The sequence below is a fragment of the Phacochoerus africanus genome, chromosome 1 (assembly GCF_016906955.1).
Source record: "Phacochoerus africanus isolate WHEZ1 chromosome 1, ROS_Pafr_v1, whole genome shotgun sequence".
NCBI lineage: Eukaryota > Metazoa > Chordata > Mammalia > Artiodactyla > Suidae > Phacochoerus > Phacochoerus africanus.
This window is the reverse complement of record NC_062544.1, coordinates 103996208-104015822: the sequence shown is the minus strand read 5'-3', so window position 1 is coordinate 104015822 and position 19615 is coordinate 103996208. Positions and strand designations below refer to the sequence as shown.

Sequence of the window (19615 nt, the reverse complement as noted above, 5' to 3'; positions counted from 1 at the left end):
TTGTTTTTGTTGCTATTTTTTCTTCCTTTCTTCTCTTGTTCTCTCCTCTTGTGGTTTGATGACTACCTTCAGTGTTGTGTTTGAGTTGATTTTCCTTATATGTTTGTGTATCAATTGTAGATTTTTGGTTTGCAGTTATTCTGTAGTTTTGATATAAGAGTATATATACACACACACACACAAGATTGCTTTAAGTTGTTGTTCTCTTAACTGCAAGTGCATCTCCAGTGGTACCTGCATTGGTACCCTCCTCTTCTCATGATTTCTGATTTTGGTGGCATAATTGTGCATGGATGATTTCGTATCTTTACTATATATATATATAGTAGCATGTTGTTATATATATATATATATATATATAGTAGCATGTTGTTATATATATATATATATATATATATATATATAGTAGCATGTTGTTATATATATATATATATACCTGTTATATATATATATAACAGGTATATATATATACCTTTACTGGTGAGCCTTGTCATTTGTGGTATTTTTGTTTCTGGTTGTGGCCTTTTCTTTTCTGCCTAGAGAAGTTCCTTTAGTATTTGTTGTAAAGCTGGTTTAGTGTTCCTGAATTCTCTTAGCTTTTGCTTATCTGTGATGCTTTTGATTTCTCCTTCAAATCTGAATGAGAGCCTTGCTGGGTAAAGTGATCTTGGTTGGAGGTTTTTTTCCTTTCATCATGTTAAGTATATCATGCCACTCCCTTCTGGCCTGCAGAGTTTCTGCTGAAAAATCTGCTGATAACCTTATCAGGGTTCCCTTGTATGATATTTGTTTCTTTTCCCTAGCTGCTTTCAAGATTTTCTCTTTGTCTTTAATTTTGGTCAGTTTGATTAATATGAGTCTCAGGGTGCTCCTCCTTGGGTTTATTTTATATGGTACTCGTTGTGCTTCCTGGATTTGAGTGAGTGATTCCTTCCCCATGTTAGGGAAGTTTTTGGCTATTATCTCTTGGAATATTTTTTCGGTCCCCTTCTCTCTCTCTTCTCCTTCTGGCACCCCAATAATATGGATGTTGGTGCATTTAACATTGTCCCAGAGTTCTCTGAGACTCTTCATTTGTTTTCAATCTTTTTTCTCTTTTCTGTTCTGCATTTGTAAATTCCGCTAATCTGTCCTCCACCTCACTTATTCGTTCTTTGCCTCCTATATTCAGCTGTTGGCTGCTTCTAATTTTTTATTTCCATTATTGTATTTTGCATCTCTTCTTGTTTAAGTTTGATATCTTGTATGTCTTTGCTCAGTGTTTCCTGTAAATTATCCATCTTTGCCTCCAGTTTATTTCCAATGTCTTGCATCATCTTCAGCATCAACAGTCTAAAGTCTTTTTCCTGGAGGTTGAGAATTTCCTCATCACTTAGATGTTTTTCTGTTTCTTTTTTTTTCTTTCTCCCTCATCTGAGTTATAGTTCTCTGTCTTTTCATTTTCATAGGTTTTTGGTGTGGTGACCTTTTTACAGATAATAGAGTTTCAGCCTCTCTTACTTCTGGTGTCTGCCCCCCATGTGGCTGAGGTTGGAACAGGGGCTTGCTAGTCTTCCTGATGGGAGGGACTGATGCCTGCCCACTGGTAGGTGGAGCTGATTCCCATCCCTCTGGTGGGTCAGTCTTTGTTTCTGAGTGAGATTAGAGGTGGCTGTGTGCCTGGGGGGTCTTTAGGCAGCCTGTTTACTGATGGACTGGGCTGTGATCCCATCTGGATTGTTGTTTGCCCTGGGGCTTCTCAGTGCTGATGGGTGGGGACAGATTTTTCCCAAAAAGGCCACCTCCAGAGAAAGGCATGCTGCTGAATATTCCCAAGAGCTTTGCTTCCAATGTCCTTCCTCCACAAGCCACATTCACCCCTGTTTTCCCAGGAGGTCCTCCAAGAACTGCAGTCAGGTTTGACCCAGATTCCTATGGAGACTTTGCTTTGCTGTGAGACCCAGTGCATGTGAAATCCTGTGTGTGCCTTTTAAGAAGGGGTCTCCATTTCCCCCAGTCCCATGGAGCTCCTGCGCACAAGCCCCACTGGCCTTCAATGCCAGATGCTTCAGGGGCTCTTTCTCCCAGTGCCAGATCCCCACACATGGGAGTTTGATGTTGGGCTCAGAACTCTCACTCCTTTAGGTGAGTCTCTGTGAACCAGTTAGTTTCCAGTCTGTGGAGCTTCCCACCCGGGAGGTATGGGGTTGCTTATATGGTATAATCACCCCTTCTACCTCTTGATGTGGCCTCCTCTTTGTTTTCTAGGGTAGGATATCTTTTTGAAAGTTTCTGGTCATTTGGTTGAAGATTGCTCAGCATTTGGTTGTAAATTTTGTTGTTTTTAGGAGAGAAGTTGAGCTCCAGTCCTTCTATTCCACCATCTTAATCCCCTTCCCTATTTCATTCTTTGTCAGTTGATTCTAAATACATAGATTTGTTAAGTGGTTGTGAGGAACTCAGATAGCTGCAGTGCTATTCTCCTTTAAATTTTAAATTTATAGACTTTATCTAAGAACTCAATAAGAACCCAGGTACAATGGTGTATGGCTGAAGTCCTTAGGAAATTTAGACATTCCAATTATATAGTAAGAGCCTAGGCAATAACTTTATTTTGCTTTTTAGTGAGCACACAATAGGAGTTTAGTATATATTCATTGCAATGATTTGAATTTAGCTGTTTCTTTTAATTTAACTTTGGCCAATTTCAAATGCATTTATGATATCTTTTACCAACTTTTTTTGGTATGAAGTTGAGGTCATCCACACTCACTTCCACTTGGCAAGAACTTATGATAAACTTTCTATATCAAGAGCAGACAAACTCTTCCTGTAAAAGGTCAGACAGTAAATATTTTAGGCGTTGCAGGCCATGTGGTCTCTGTTGCAATTCCACTTTCATGTTGTAGCGAAAAGCAACCATTCTTGATGTAGAACAAATGTGCTTGGCTGTGTTCCAATATAACTTGATTTATAATCACTAAAATTTGAATTTCATATAAATTTTCATATGACAAAATTTTATTTTTTTGACTTTTTCCCATGAAACTCATTCTGAGTAAAACCCATTTGAACTCACAGGTTATACTAAAGTAGATGATGGGCCTGATTTGGCCTATGGGCCATAGTTTACTGAAGTCCAGCTCTCTATGAATCCTGCCTTACAAGGCACTGACAGAGCAGCTCTGTGCTTACAGTCTGATTGAAGAGCTGGAATTTGAGAACATTAGATTGTAAAGTAATGTAATAGGCACAGTTGATAACTCTGACAAGTGAGTTTGGAGGCTTTCAAGGCAGTAAGGCTGAAAAGTCTGGGAAAGCAGCATGGAAGAGGGCCTTGCTGTCTGACACATGTAGAGGGTTTAGAGATTTTCATTCAAATGTGGGACCCCAAGTTATCAAAGGTATGTTTAATTTCCGCCAATCAAAATAGAGCCTGGTATAAAGGGTGTCCTCAGTAATCGTTGAATAGAGGAATACGTTTTAGGGCACATACAAAGTCCATTTCAGTAGGATTAAACATTTGTGTTGCACTAAAAATGTCTGCAAATGTCAGGGCCATGCATTTAGAATTTATACAATGAAGAATTTTTAGCAAAGGGTTAATGATAAAACTATATTTGAGGAGTTTTTATCTGACAACAGTATGGGGAGCTTCAGTTTACCTAAGTCAAATCTAGCTTTTAAGTACCAATCTCACTTTCCAGTACTAATTTCACTTTGAAGTTCTTATTTTAACTTCAGCCAACAAAAAAGACAAAGAGAATTTTTATTTATATGTGCATACTCTGCAATCACTGACTTGGTACCAGTTGGTCCCAGATTTTGAATTAACTAAAAGACTCATGAGATACAATATATTCCCACATATTTACCAGTTTTCATTTCATGAAGTGAGCAGTGCAGCACATAGCCAAACAGAAGTTGCAGTGACATAGATGCATCTTCTTGGCCTCTCTGCTGCATTGGACATGCTAGGATGCAAGAGATAAGCTTGAAGTGGGCATGGACTGCTTTACCACAGGGAATTTACCACCTCCATTCTTTAACTATCTTTTATAGCTTGTTTGTTGAAGGCTCATCAGGGAGTAGGTGCCACCCCACAGCCCTTCCTGTGTAGCTCACCAATCACGGCTTTACAATGAGTGATTCTGACAACCAAGTATAACTTACCAGTTAATGTTAAACATTTATTTTAACCTCTATATTCCAGAGAGGATTGTTGTATTAGATAAATCCCAAATCATATCCCCAGATGTCCCTGAGTTTTGAGCTAAGATTTCAAGTTAGTTATTATCCCTTAACTCACACTTTACCTCCCTACAGATTTTTTTTAATCTCTAAAATCTGCATATTATCTTTTGATCTTTGAAACAGAGGAAAAGCAACTGTATAGAGGGAAAAATACAGCCTTTTAGGGAATAGCAGTTATATAGAAGGGAAAATACAGCTGTTTTAACCTGAGTAGTGATAGATATTTTTTCCAGCAGTAGAGCAAGAGATCTGGAATTATTTCTTTTCTTTTCTTTTTTTTTTTTGTCTTTTGTCCTTTTGGGGCCACACCTGTGGCATATGGAGGTTCCCAGGCTAGGGGTCGAATCAGAGCTACAGCTGCCGGCCTACACCACAGCCACAGCAACGCTGGATCCTTAACCCACTGAGGGAGGCCTGGGATTGAACCTGCAACCTCATGTTTCCTAGTCAGATTTGTTTCCGCTGCACCATGATGGGAACTCCCTCCCTGAAGCATCTTCACAAGGTAGCCTCATTACTGGGTTTAAAAATCATCCTAAGGTATAGGAGTCACTGTACATCCTAAAATGACATAGAGTGGTTTTTGATCATCTACTCCTTCAGGTAACTTATACTCTTACTCTCTTCCGCTTATCTAAATATTAGAGTTGAGCTGTAAGGCCAAAGCTTACAATTCCTCACATTTATTCTGAGCTCTCATTCTGCTTCCTGGAGAGCACCCTTAAAAATATCTTTTCTCCAGGTCCTTTTTGACTTTACATATACATTCTCACATAGGAATGCATCTGACTTTCAGGTTTCTTCTCCAGACTCCTTGGTAAAAGCTTTAGTGCTCCTGGAGCAAATTTGAAAGATACCAGTTTAAATATAGTATCCTTCCACTATTGATCTGACCCTCCTTCTCATTGCCCTTGCTCTCCCTGAGTGATATCATTCATTCTCATGGTTTTAGTTCATATCAGTAATAATGCTCTTGAACTCCGCATTTGCATTCCAGCTCTCTGCCTGAGCTCCAGACCTGTACTTTTACCTGTTCATGTTCCTTGGATTCCCCACTAGCACCTCAAACTCCACATGCTCAGGACACATCCATCATCTCCCTCCAAACTCCTCATCATCTCTTCTCTGGTTGTTTGAATGCTCCACCAACCAGAAATTATAGCCTCAGCCTTAACTTTCCCATAATCTACTCCTTTCAAACACTCTCTGACTCCTGCTTCTACTTCCATATTAGTTCTTAAATCTAAATGCTCAAGTCTTTCTTCACTGTTAAGCACCACAAACCAACATCATCTTTTGCCTGGATTACTTTAACAGATGCCTGGGGTTATAAGGATGAATTCTTAGGGGTCTATGATTTTTCTAAGTAGCATACTATATATATACTTTGATTAGATTGTATATTCATATAAAATAATCTAACATATACATGTAATGTAAAACAACCAACATATAGCCAAGAATGCCATACAGTATCAGTATCTGAGTTTGTGTTTAAGAACCATTTTCCACCCAAGTGAAGAACAAAGTAGTGTTAGAAGTTATAGAAGTTAGATTAAAGAAAATAGTGGAATGCTTGAGTCACTTCACTGTAAGTGGTAGGTTAGGTGTGCAGACTTGAGTTAGAACCTGTACCAGAGCTATCTGTACATCCTTACTTTGGAGCAGGCCATCCATGTACAAACCAATATGCAGGTTCATCAGCAATAATACTGTGAAATAATTAGTTTTTCTGTTTCCATTTTTGGTAATCATTGGATCAGAATCCCATTTTACTATCCTTATTTTCAAGTGAATAAGAATTAGAAAATTGGCATTTAAGAATTGTTTGAATACAGAGTTTTGGTTAAGTATAAGGTCTGATTATTCTCAACTGACAGATGGAGCCTTGAAGATGTTAATTCTGTTTGGTGCAACATAATTATGTGAGCAAGTATTTTTCTGTATTAATATTGAAGTGAATACAGAAGCAGATAAAATATAGAGACTGAAGTTCATTTTTTATTATTAAATCCAACATGAGCTATTTTATTTCAGGAAAACATTATCTACCACATCAAATTCATGTTGTTACTAAAATTTTTTTAGTTTATATTTTTTGTTTCAAAATGGAATTAAAGGCATACGCCTACAGCTTGAAACCAGCTATCTAATTAAACTTAATGAAATTAAAGGAAAAATATAGTAAAATTTCTTGCCCTTTAAAAAGGATCTGTGTATTTTCCAAGAAACTGCTTTAATTGCTAGAGAGGACAAATCCTGTTATATGTGCCTTTCAATGTATGTGATTTCATTCCTATAACTTAAAATGATCTATGATTTCTTTTTTCCCCTCAGAACAAATGCCAGGGTCTTGTGTTTGACCTAGTCACACACCAGGTCTTTGACATCATCATCATCATCCTTATTTTCCTCAACATGGTTAGCATGATGGCTGAATCACACGACCAGTCTGACAGCATGAAACTCATCCTTGAACGTCTCAACCTGGCCTTTGTGGTCATCTTTACAATTGAATGTCTCATCAAGATCTTTGCTTTGAGGCAGTACTACTTCACCAATGGCTGGAATTTATTTGATTGTGTGATCGTGATCCTTTCTATTGTTAGTAAGTAAAATGGGCAGCCAGAGGGGCTTTAATCTGAGAGCCAGAGTGAACTTGTATATCTTATCATTTGCAAGTATGTCCAAAGTATCCACAAAGCAGAAATATGATTCCTGAAAAAATAGATGAACTAATGCATTCTCTTCTGTGAAGTTGCTAGGTGATACAGAATTATTTCCATTCCCTTGACTGTCTGCACATTTAAATAGAATTAAATAATTATGCATATCATTTGTCAGTGGGGATAGACAAAATTAAGATGACTTAAAAATTTTTGTTGGAGTATCTTCTTTCTCCAGAGAATTGAGTCAAAGTTCTACCTTTCTTATGTAGTTATAGACCCTCATGAGCATTTCTTGTTTTTAATGATTTGGCATGTGGTTTCCATATTTTTCCCTAATTCAAAATCCATGTGGATATCAGGTCACAATTATTGTGCCCCTGTGACATTGCAGGGCCTTCCCTTACTTCCTCCTTATACAAGGCCTCCATGGCCCAACCTAGATGAAGCTTCCAAGAGCGTCTAAAGAGGACAGGTAGTGCTTTATCACTATTCTGTGTGTAAACTTAAACTACAGTATGAACTGCATTTGTGTCAACTGCTTGGATCCCATTAACCAACCAGCCTCACTCTATAATCAGTATGTTTTTCTTAACCACAGGCAAGAATTATAAGGAAGGTCTGTGGAAGAAAAGTCAGGAAAAAAGGGGGGTTATTGCCATATACCTTTTTATAAAACACACATACATACATCATCTTGGAACTCAAATTCTTCATGGCTAAACTATAAGATTTTGCTCTGGGCTTTTGAAATCTGCTTTTACCTAAACCAATAATTTGACTTTTTATAATTGTGTAAAACTGCCCAGGGACTCTTCTCATAGTTCAAAAAGCAATGAAGACAGTGAAAACTGATTTCACAAGTGGAAGCTCTTATGCTATTTCAGAAAGGATGTGGAGTTCCCGTTGCAGCTCAGAGGTAATGAACCCGACTAGTATCCCTGACGAAACGGGTTCAATCCCTGGACCTGCTCAGTGGGTTAAAGGATCCTGCATTGCTGTGAACTGTGGTATAGTTTGCAGACGTGGCTCAGATCTGTCGTTACGTTGGCTGTGGCATAGGCCGGCAGCTGTAGCTCCGATTAGACCCCTAGCCTGGGAACTTCCATATCATATGCTACAGGTGCAGCCCTAAAGAGGAAAAAAAAAAAAAGGAAGAAAGCGATGATAGGATGAATCTGGAAAGGCCCCTGAGAACATAAAGAGCTCTTCCTCCAATATGCAGAGACTAGCTCATTCATTCCATTATTCATTGAACTCCTTCCAAGCAGTGCCAGGCATTGTAGAGTTCATGGAAATCACCTGACTTCTCTCCTTTGAACAACTGCTAAACAATTGCAGCTACACTGCATGGCACTGTATAGCATTTTGTCCCAAGGGATGAGAAAATCCATACATTGAGCCAATTCCTACTCACCAATGTGGGCAGCATTTTCTTTGCTTTTCCAGTTGGTCTGTCACTCAACACTTAGCCTCTACATTTTCTCATGCTTTCTCCCAAGCTTTTAGAGAAATATAAAATGAGTATGAGTCAAAGTGACCTCTCTCCAAGGGTTTACAATCCAGTTGAGGTGTTAAGATCTACCACCTTAAAGAGTCAGAAAAAGAGAAATTAATTGAACCTCAAATGACATGGTATGCGGAAGAATTGAGCTGAGAGAAAAGACACCAGAGTTGGCTGCCCAGTTTCATAAGAATTAAATTTCCTTGGAACAATTGGGTAATCAATAAGGTATATCATCAACTAGTTTTCTTTAGTCATTAGGTGATGGCAGATGGTTTTGACTGCCAGCATGTTGACAAATATGAGAGGTTTGTGGTAGCTTTAGCCCAAAGGTGAACATGCCAACAGCACCCTCTTTCTCTAGGCCTATCCTCACCTGTGGCAGGCTATGTTAAAATTTCTCTATAATTATAACCTGTTTGTTTAGGAAACTTTGGGGCCAGGGGTTGTACAATTTCCACTCACAGCTCGGCTCTAGCCAACCTTCAGAAGAAGAAATTTCTCCTTGTATTCTAATCTAAATGGCTCCATCTGTAGTTTATCTGTTTTCCATTCTGTATACACAGTAAATATGGAAAACTATTACATTTGTCATCCCACAAGAGACTTAAATGCCCAACATAGATAACATACAGTTGCATAAGGTAACTAACCAAACAGCCCAGAAGAGCCTTTCATAAACTGCATTTTGTTTCTTTTTCTTGTGGGGAGTGTTCTCCAATATTTAGATGTACTATCCCATCTAAAGCCCCATCTGAAACTGTATGACCTTTGGAAATTATTTTCCAACTTAAGGCACAGATATATATTTTATCTGATGTGGATAAAAAATTCTTAATTTTATACATAAATTAAAAAGTGATAAAAGGAGTCCTCTTGTGGCTCAGTGGTTAACGAATCTGACTAGAAACCATGAGGTTGCGGCTTCGATCCCTGGCCTTGCTCAGTGGGTTAAGGATCTGGCGTTGCCGTGAGCTGTGGTGTAGGTTGCAGATGCGGCTCAGATCCCATGTTGCTGTGGCTCTGGCAAAGGCCGGTGGCTACAGCTCTGATTAGACCCCTAGCCTGGGAACCTCCATATGCTGCGTGAGCAGCCCTAGAAAAGGCAAAAAGACAAAAAAAAAAAAAGTAATGATAAAATGTTGGTCCTATGCAGATTCCAAGACAGGAGAGATAGGCTGAGTCTGAAATCAGTTGGCCTGTTAGAAATTGATTTTCCCTTCTCATTCTTTTAAGGTACAATGGTTTCTGTCTTGGAAGACCAGGAGCACATTCCTTTCCCACCAACACTCTTTAGAGTTGTCCGCTTGGCTCGGATTGGCCGAATCCTGAGGCTTGTTCGGGCAGCGCGAGGAATCAGAACTCTCCTTTTTGCTCTGATGATGTCCCTTCCCTCTCTATTCAACATTGGCCTTCTACTCTTTCTAATTATGTTTATTTATGCCATTTTTGGTATGAACTCTTTTTGCAAAGTGAAGCAAGAGTCTGGAATTGATGACATTTTCAACTTTGAGACTTTTGTAGGCAGCATGCTGTGTCTCTTCCAGATAACCACATCAGCAGGCTGGGATGCCCTCCTCAACCCCATGTTGCAATCAAAAGACTCCTGTAACCGCACGTCAGAGAACTGTCACCTCTCTGCCATAGCCACAACCTACTTTGTTAGTTATATCATCATCTCCTTTCTTATTGTGGTCAACATGTATATTGCTGTGATTTTAGAAAACTTCAATACAGCCACTGAAGAAAGTGAGGACCCTTTGGGTGAAGATGACTTTGAAATGTTCTATGAAGTCTGGGAAAAGTTTGACCCAGAAGCAACACAGTTTATCAAATATTCTGCCCTTTCTGACTTTGCTGATGCCCTTCCTGAGCCTCTGCGTGTGGCAAAGCCAAATAAATACCAATTTTTAGTTATGGACTTGCCCATGGTGAGTGGTGACCGCCTCCATTGCTTGGATATTCTCTTTGCTTTCACCACTAGGGTGCTTGGTGAGTCCAGTGGCCTTGATAGCATAAAAGCAATGATGGAGGAGAAGTTCATGGAAGCCAACCCTTTCAAGAAGTTATATGAACCCATAGTCACCACTACCAAGAGGAAGGAAGAGGAAAGATGTGCTGCTGTTATTCAAAAGGCCTTTCGAAAATACATGACAAAGATGACCAAGTGTACCTTGGAAGACAGACCTCATTCTCCCCTCCAGACACTCTGCAATGGGGACTTGTCCAACTCTGGGATGGCCGAGGGCAAAGTCCACTATGACTGAGCCCCTCACCTCCACCCCTACCTCACAGCCCCAGAGCCTTGCCTCCAGCCTCTGAACTCCAAGAGGTCCACAACTCAGTCTGTGAACAAGCAGTGGACTCACTGAACTAGCTATCCCATTTTTTTTTTTTTTCTGGCTAAAAGAAATGATGTTTCAGAATTTACTTCAAATGGTTCTTAATAGAGATTTAAGACAAGGCTGCCTGACTATAACCACTGGTACTGTTTTAATATGGAAAAAGGCATTAGAAAGGGGTATAGAGGACACACTAATGTGGGGATTGAAGGACAGTTCAAATTATGTCAAAAGAAAAGAACGAGAAGCCAAAAAAAGTTTTAAACTGTGTTTCCCTACATGCTCTTAAGTACAGTATCTAATACCTTTGTTTGATGTTTTCCCAAGTAAAAGTATGTGGCTTGTCATATATAACTCTTTTGCATGCTAAATGAAAATTCCAAACCTGTCAATAAATAGCTTACTGCAGATTTTTTTTTTTTTTTGCCAACATCAACTATTTGGGGTTTATTTCAAACCTAAAAGCATGACCATGACTTGTCAATTACCACCCTATATTTCACCAGCTGAAATCTCTGTTATGTATATTTGGGAAAAAAATAAATGAGACTTTCAGTTTGCATTTCATTCAGATAGTACACTAAAAATCCTCTTGTCTGGTGGTTGTGTGAGTAGTGGTTTAAATGTGCTTGGAATTAAAGGTGAGAGCCAGTGATGTGCTGATAAGTGTATAACAATTGCTCATCAGGAAAAAAAGCCATGATTTGTAGTGTTTACTGATTTCTGTCGTGAATACTGCCATCACGACCCATTCTAAGCTATCAACATGATATTTCTGAATGTAGAGTTGGGAAGAGACATCCACAATCAGTTTTCATGAGCTGGCCCAAGCCGGGTCAGCACGCCACTGGCTGGAACCAGTAAAACAGTTTCACTTGCCTCTGGTTGAAATATCTGCACTGGGCACCTTGGATGGAGAGAGCACCTCCTTAGCAACACCTGAACCCCAGGGCAGGGGGAGCCATATGACATACTGCTTAGCCAGTGACCTCAGCCATTGATGAGCCCTGCATTCAGTTCTGGCTGAAAGACTGCATGCAGTGCAGCCCAGAGAACAACCCAGCTCTATCAGGAGGACCTGGCCCCAGGAGTAGTCCAGGACCTCCATAAAAACTGGAGATGCCCAGAAGCTAAACAAGACATTAGCTGGACTGGGGGCAAAGAACTACAGTGTGATAATCTAGGTTTGGAGGAAAACCCTGCAGAAATAGCCCTGGAATCTTGTATCTCAGACAGGCTGGAGGAGCTAATGTGTCTGTCAGCTGCCTGGAGTCTGAGGTCTGAGCCTCTGACCTGCCCCTCACTGTCCAGTGGAGGTAAGGCCAGTGCTGGATGCTGTGGTGTACGGAGAGGGTGGTTTTTTTCAATGCATACAAGATCTAACTATGACCCAGTGTATTTGTGTCCAAGGCCTGAATTTCGTGAGTTTTGTAGGCAGCCTTGTGCTCTGGAGCATTGGCAAAAAGTAGTAATATCATTATCTAATCATTATCAATATCTAATTTTTACTTAGCATTTGCTGGACATTGGGCACTGGCTAAGCATTTGCATAATCTCATCTGTGCCTCATAGTACCCTGGTGATTTGCACTCACTCTCCAGGTAGACTCTGGGCCATGCTGGGGTGGGGGAGTGGGTGTTCCCAGAACCAGGGTGCTTTTGAGACCGCTCATGCGGGGCTGCAAGAGCCTTGTGGAGATCGCCAGTTCTAAAGCCACTGCCAGTTTTGCTTGAGGCATTGGGGATTACCCACAGCTTCCCTAAAAGATGCCTCCAATTATGAACTTTGGGTTCATATCCCTACCAACTTTTCTGGAAAAGAAGACTGGCCATGCTTCAAATGGGGATACTTTCTGGCTGGCAGTAAGGGAGGTTCTGAAAGGATATGGTCTTGCCCATTCCAGGTTACATACCGTTAATGGGCCTGAGGGAGTTCCCACTGTGGCACAGTGGGTTAAGAATCCAACTGCAGTGGCTTGGGTTGCTTCTGGGGTTTGGGTTCAATCCTGGGCCCAGTGCAGTGGGTTAAAGCATCTAGCATTGGCTCAGATTCAGTCCCTGGCCTAAGAACTTCAACATGCCACAGATGAGACCATTTTAAAAAATTAAAAGTTTGATTAAAATCTGTTCTGTGCGGTTGCTTTGGCCCTTGTTGTGTGTACATAACCACCCCAACAAGGTCCCATTTCACCAGTGCTAGATTCCTAGAACCAGCTCCTGGAGAAAGCATGAGATCCCTCTGGCTTTTGCAAGAGGCTAAGCCATGCTTCATTCGCTAGGTGGCAGCAAATGCCCAACGTGTTCTTTTTATGAAAGCAGCACAGCATCTATCTGTATGAGCCTGGTGCTCAGAGCTAGAGAGCTAAGGGGGGAGAAGAGAGCCAAGGCAGGAAGTGATGAATTACCCTGGATGGGTGCTAGAAATTTCATACTCCCCAGAGTATGCAAGAACTGTGCAAGAACCCAGGGTCCCCTAAGAGTCAAAGATGTTGGTCTAAGCTACGTCCTCCTGGGGCCATGCTGAATTTCCCCAGCAGACAACCCTATAGGCACATGAAGCCAGTTCCCTGTCTTCTCAAACTTCTTTTCTTGGGGCTAATCATCCCCTTCTCAGTTCAATCAACAGGCAAGTCCTATGGGCCAATGTTATAGCACCTTCAGCAAACTGCTTCTAACCAAATAGCTCTTCGCCTCAAGAGCATATATGCTAATTGGGAGGAGAACTAGACAAGTGTTCAGGTGATGATAATACAATGAAAAGTACCAAGCGCCTGAACCAGGATGCAGCTTTGCTTTCAAAGTGAGAGTGGAGATAGGCTCACAGGAAGGCTTCACAAGAGAGGGGAGTCATCTGAGATGAGCTGGGTCATGTGTAGGATTGTGACAGGTAGAAGTTGTTGAGCAGCGTGTTTGAAAGGGAGGAGGCAGTATAGACAGCACCATGGAATGTAAGGAGTGTAGAAAGTGGAAGGGAGCACGAGCTCCCCAATTGACTTGACTCCAGAGTGTAGATAGTGGAGTAACAGCACCTGAATCTAGAAAGGGACTGTTTCACGAGAGCCTCGAATGCCAGAGTGCAGAGTTCTAACATATTTAGGTAATAAGAGGCATTGCTTGTGTTTGAGCTGGGGAGAAAAATTAATCTGGACAGAGTATTCAGGTGGAATGGAGGAGAAAGTGTCTGGAATAGTGATCCTGGTGTGAAAGAGGCACTGAGTGAGGACAGAGGCAGGGGACAATGCAGTGTGACTAGGATGCTTGTGCCAAATGCCTGGCCATGGGGCAAGTGTCTGGGAGAACCTTGGGATTTGAGACCAGGGTAACAGCACAAGTCATCAAATTCGTGAGCCTAGGCGTGACAAGATGGCTTTTTTTTCATTTATTTTTGTTTGTTTACAAGAAGGAAGAAGAAAATATAAAAACCAATTTTCAGTTTTGAACATTTCAAAGGTTTATGATACCAGATCCAAGTGACAATGTTCAGCCAGGCATGGAATTTGAGGACGTGGCCTGAACAAGAGTTCTCAACACAAGGGTGACATTTAAAACTCCAGGAGCAGATGAAATCATTGAGGAGTGAGCATACCTAGATTTAGAAGGAGGCAGAGGACTCGCCCTGGGAGCCATGCTTTCAGAGAATAAAGGTGAGGAGTGAGACAGTTCAGGGAAGGGTCTGGAAAGGTAGGTGAAGGTAACACCATGACATGCAGTATGGGCACAAAGCAGACTTTGTGAGGAAGTCACAGCCAACAAGATGAGATACCTTGGTCCCACCTTTTCATCCTTTCCACCAAGAAGCATGCCAGAAGCCAGGGCACAGTGCAATAGGGTTCCCTGCTCTTTCATAGAGCAAATATGAGAGCCTGCCTTATAAATAATCCAGACTCAAGAGCCAAATGTTCTGCGGAGCTGTCTTGGAATGTCAGCTACAAGCACCCAGTGCCCTCGGGGAAGCTGAAATCCTGCACAGCTCCTCCTGCTCAAGGAGAGGGAGCCGCTAGTCCCAGATGGTTGTTGCCTGGCAACCCAGGCAGAACCTCCAGGGTCATTCAGTGGGCAATCCTGTCCCTCACTGCCCAGGAGTAATCAAAGAGGCAGTGAGAAAACAAGTGCTAACATTTATTGAGCATTTATTCTGGACTCAGTAGCCGCTTTCCCAGTATTACCTTGGTTAATCTTCACAGCAGCTCTATTAGAGATGAACTATTTTTAATCTTCATTATTCTGAGAAAACTGAGGCATGTAGAGGAAATAAAAGGCTTGCTCAGGCCGCATAACCAAGAAGTGGCCCTGATAGTATTCAAACTTCAGCAGTCTGGCTGCAGAGCTCAAGCTATTACCACTACACCACGACATCAGCAAAAGATGATGTGGTTGAAGTAGAAGAGAGGGTATAGAGTTTTCCTGGTTGTGTCAGCAAATCTTTTACCATCCATTTCTTCTCTACTGGAGAACAACACATGTCTTCAAAGTTCTTACATTGTGGAAACCTCCTTTGCATAGGAGATGCTGTGCTCCCTCTCCAAATCTAACATCCTCAGTCCTATTGATGTACTCTGTTTTTCTGCTATTTTAATGTAGTTTCCATCCTTCTATCATTTTCTCCCTCCTTCTCCAAGCAAACTCTGGTTAATCTATCTCTTCTAGCACCTGGTACCCAGGGGGCAGGGGGTATGGTCCCCTTCTTCTGTACAATACACTTCTATTCATGTCAACTTCAAGTGTGCAAGTCAGAGAGTGGCGGTACCGAAAGGTATTGTGGAGATGTTGATTTTGTTTTTATTAATCTCCATCAATCCCCAAACCCAAGCCACCTTGAACAAGCATACAGTCTAACGAAAAACATTGTGGGAGTTCCTTTGTGGCTCAGTGGTTAACGAATCTGGCTAGCATCCATGAGGCCTCAGGTTCTATCCCTGGCCTTGCTCAGTGGGTGAAGGATCCAGCGTTGCTGTGAGCTGTGGTGTAGGCCACAGACATGGCTTGGATCCTGCGTTGCTGTGGCTGTGGCATAGGCCAGTAACTACAGCTCCAATTCAACCCCTAGCCTGGGAACCTCCATATGCTATGGGTGTGGCCCTAAAAAGCAGAAAAATAAATAAATAAATAAAAATAAAAATTAAAAAAAAAATTGTGTCTTCCATGCCTCTGCAGCTTAACTCCTCAGTCCCCTTAACTCCTTCCCATACACTAAGCTCATTCTATATTTTAAATTCACTTTTGGAGCCAAATCACAATGACGGATCATATTCTTTCTTTACAGCTTTATTGAGATGTAATTGACAAACGAAGATTGTATGTATTTAAGATGTACAACATGGTGGTTTGACATATGTATACATTGGGAAATGATTCACACAGTCAAGTTAATTCACACGTCGATCGCTTCACATTATCACCCTTTTTTTTTTCTTTCAGTGTGGTGAGAAACCTTATGATGTACTCTTTCAGTGTATTTCTAGCATATAGTATTATTAACTAAAGTCACTATACTGTATGTTAGACTCCCCAGAACTTGTAACTGAAAGTTTATACCCTTTGAATAATACCTCCTTAATTTTCCCACCCCAGCCCCAACCCCCAGCTCCTGGTAACTACTGGTCTACCTTCTGGTTCTATGGTTTGACTTTTTTAAGATTCCTCATATAAATGAGATCATGCAGTACTTGTCTTTCTGTATCTGTCTTATTTCATTTAGCATAATGTCCTTCAAGTTCATTCATGTTATTGCACATGGCAGGATTTCCTTCTTTTTCATGGCTAAATGATATTCCATTGTACATACATACCTGCCATTTTTCTTTATCCATCCATATATGGACATTTGGGTTATTTCTGTGCTTTGGCTATTATGAATAATGCTGCACTGAATACTGGAGTGCAGATATCTCTTTGAGATTGTGATTTTATTTCCTCTGGATATATATTCAGTAGAGGGTTTACTGGATCACGTAGTTGTCTATTTTTAATTTTTTGAGAAATATCCATATAATTTTCCATATTAGCTGTACTAGTTTACATTCCTACCAACAGTGTACAAGGTTCCCTTTGCCCCATACCCCCAACCAACACTTGTTTTGCCTTGTCTTTTTTATAATAGTCGTTCTAATAGATATAAGTTGATATCTCATTGTGGTTTTGATTTGCATTTTCCAGATGATTAGTGATGTTGAGCACCTTTTCATGTATCTGTTGGCCATATGTATTGTCTTCTTTGGAAAAAGGTCTACTCAGTTCCTTTGTCCACTTTTAAATTGTGTTGTTTGGTATTTTTGCTATTGAGTTGTATGAGTTCATTATCTCTTTTGGATATTAGCATCTTATCTGATAAATGGTTTGCAAATATTTTCTCTCATTCTGTAGGTTACCTTTTCCTTTTGAAAGAAGAAAATGTAAGCTGAATTATAGTGACAGAAAGTAAATCAGTGGTAACCTGGGGATGGGGGAAGGGTTGGTAAAAGGGAGGATAAAGGGGCATGAAGAAACTTTGGGGGATGATGGGTTTGTTTACTATCTTGTTCATGATGATAGTTTTACAAGTGAATAACTTGTGTCAAAAACTATCAAATTGTACTATTCAAATATGTGCAGTTCATGGTATGTCAATTATGCTTCAATAAGCCTATTTTTAAAAAAGCCCTTGAGTTTTTTAAATCTAAATGGAAGTCTCAGTTAGCCTCCGGATCTCTTATTTTAGCACTAAAGTCTGAAGCAAGAGGCTGCTGTTATTCTAGGGATTGCTGCTAAGCTTTGACACCCACCCACTCACCTGGGGAGACATATCAAAGGTGATACCCTGCCTGGGGGTAAGGAATGGCTGCCTCAATATTTGAAAAGAAGCCTTGGGATAAGAATTGGAATAACTCCCTCATTAGGGAAAGACAAAGCTCAAAACATTTCAAGACATCATCTTGTTCAGCTCTTCATTATATTGATAAGGAAACTGCTGCCCAGAGATTGGTAGTGATTTAAACCAGGTCCATGACTGGTGGTAGGACAAGTTTAGGTACAAAAAATGAGTTAACATGGTCAAGAGGTGGGGGTTGCTCCCCAAGAGCAGGGTCTGAGTCCTCTGTCCCTTTCCCCCATCCCCGCAGTAGTCACTCATTTCTCAGGCATGACTGCTTGAGGGCTACCGAGTGGGTCATCTTAGTCCTTGTCCCTCCACCGCCTGGGAGAATAGTGAGAACCAGCTGGCCTGCAGGCTCTCCTGGGGCCTCACCCTGCTTCTCCCTCCCAGGGGAGATCTCTATCCTACAGCCTGGAGATGGGTTCTCTGCACCCCAGACACTGCCCCAAGAGGCAGGAAATGCCAGGCACTTTCTTTCTCCCTATAGACCTTGTGAGCTCATTCTGGTAAAAGTTTAATGCCTAAAAGTCAATTACACTTAAGAATGCTCTGCTGAGCCCCACAGCAGCCTTTTCTCAGAGCCACTGGGGCCTACAGCTGCTTTCCCAATCCCTCTGCAGGATGCTGAGAAAAACCTTCCTGCCCTTGCTCACAGTGCAGTGGGGGCCTGAGCTCTGCTTTGCCACCAACTTGCTGTGTGACCTTGAACAAGGCCCATACCCTCTATGGGCCTAAATCTTGACATTAACAAGAAGGAAGTGGTGCCTTGGATACTCTGATGCATGTGCTCAACTTGTTCACCTTCCAGCCCCTCATCTCTGGGTGAGCAGAGCAAGAATGGGGTCACGTCAAGATTGGAGGCCTGTAGGGGAATGGTCAGAGGCAGAAGTGCCAAAAAAACCCTGATATGTTGGAAAAGGAGAAATTCTGCATGGGTTTCCATTGGTTTAGAGGGTGAACACACTAAAATTGACATGTAAAGGATTTTGCCAAGTGCCCTTTAGGTTACAGTGCCCTGGCCACCTTTTCTGTATGACATCCAACTCCACCTGTCACTCCTGACCTTTCATCAGATGGCCCCAGATGTGCCACAGCTGGGCATGGGCTAAGTGACTCAAGCAGGCCCCAGGGAGAGAAAGAATGAATATGCCTGGTCTTCCTGTGCAGGCCATGACTGGGCAGGGCAAGCCTATGGATCAAAAAGGGAATAGAAGCAGGGGAAGGTGGGGAAGAGGGAGGAAGGAAGTGAAAGAAAGGGAGGCAGATAGGGAGATAGATGACAGAATAGAAGACTCAGGTCTGAGTTAGTCCACAAGAAACCAAGAAGTCCTTTTCCTGGTGTCCACTTGCTTATCAAATGGGATAAAAGTGAGAGCCAGATAGAGTCCAGTACAGGTATGAGTTCCTGCACTGATAGTTTTGTGTGGTTACTTTAGCATTATTTCTACATGAGTTTTCCTCCAGGCACCAAATCCTGGCTGTGTCAGGCTCTCAGCCTCACTGTGATGTTTGGTCTCTTCCAGCCATCACGCCAGCACCCCGGGCCCCTCAGAGAGCCTCAGCCTAGAGAAGACAGCCTGCCCCCGTGGGCGGGGCACTTTCCTCCAGCAGTCCTCCAGCAGCCTCGCATTACTGCACAGGGGGCCCCTTTGTACAGCTGAGCGGCCTTGGGGCGCCCTCTGTGAGTCATTTCCTGTTTTCTCCCTGGAGAAGTCTTGCCATTCTTTAAAGCAAGATTTGACATTTTTACAGGACTAACTTCTGGGGCCTTTTTTGGTCAAGAAAAAAAGCAGGGATCCTTTCTTTTATATTTACAAAGCCATTAATTGGCTTCTTTATAAAATTAGACTCCATTATAAGCTCAATTGGAGTGGGAGCACAGCTTTATTTAGTCCGAAACATCAATCTTCATGGATTCTTTTTGATAACAAAGTGCTTGAGGCAAAAAGATTGGTTAGGTAGGTTCCTCCTTTTTCTCCTGCTGAAAGCCAGCAGCACTGACTCTGTGGTGCACTCACTGC

The 19615-nt window shown here is 41.6% G+C and overlaps 1 protein-coding gene across 1 annotated transcript in view; it reads left to right on the top strand.

Moving 5' to 3' along the window:
* SCN11A (sodium voltage-gated channel alpha subunit 11) overlaps positions 1–10670 on the top strand; it is a 66503-nt gene extending 55833 nt beyond the window's left edge. The window contains exons 25-26 of the mRNA XM_047754353.1: positions 6571–6841; positions 9640–10670. Coding sequence (XP_047610309.1) covers positions 6571–6841; positions 9640–10670 — 1302 coding nt within the window. The remainder of the gene's footprint in view (positions 1–6570; positions 6842–9639) is intronic.
* The last annotated feature ends 8945 nt before the right edge of the window (positions 10671–19615 follow it).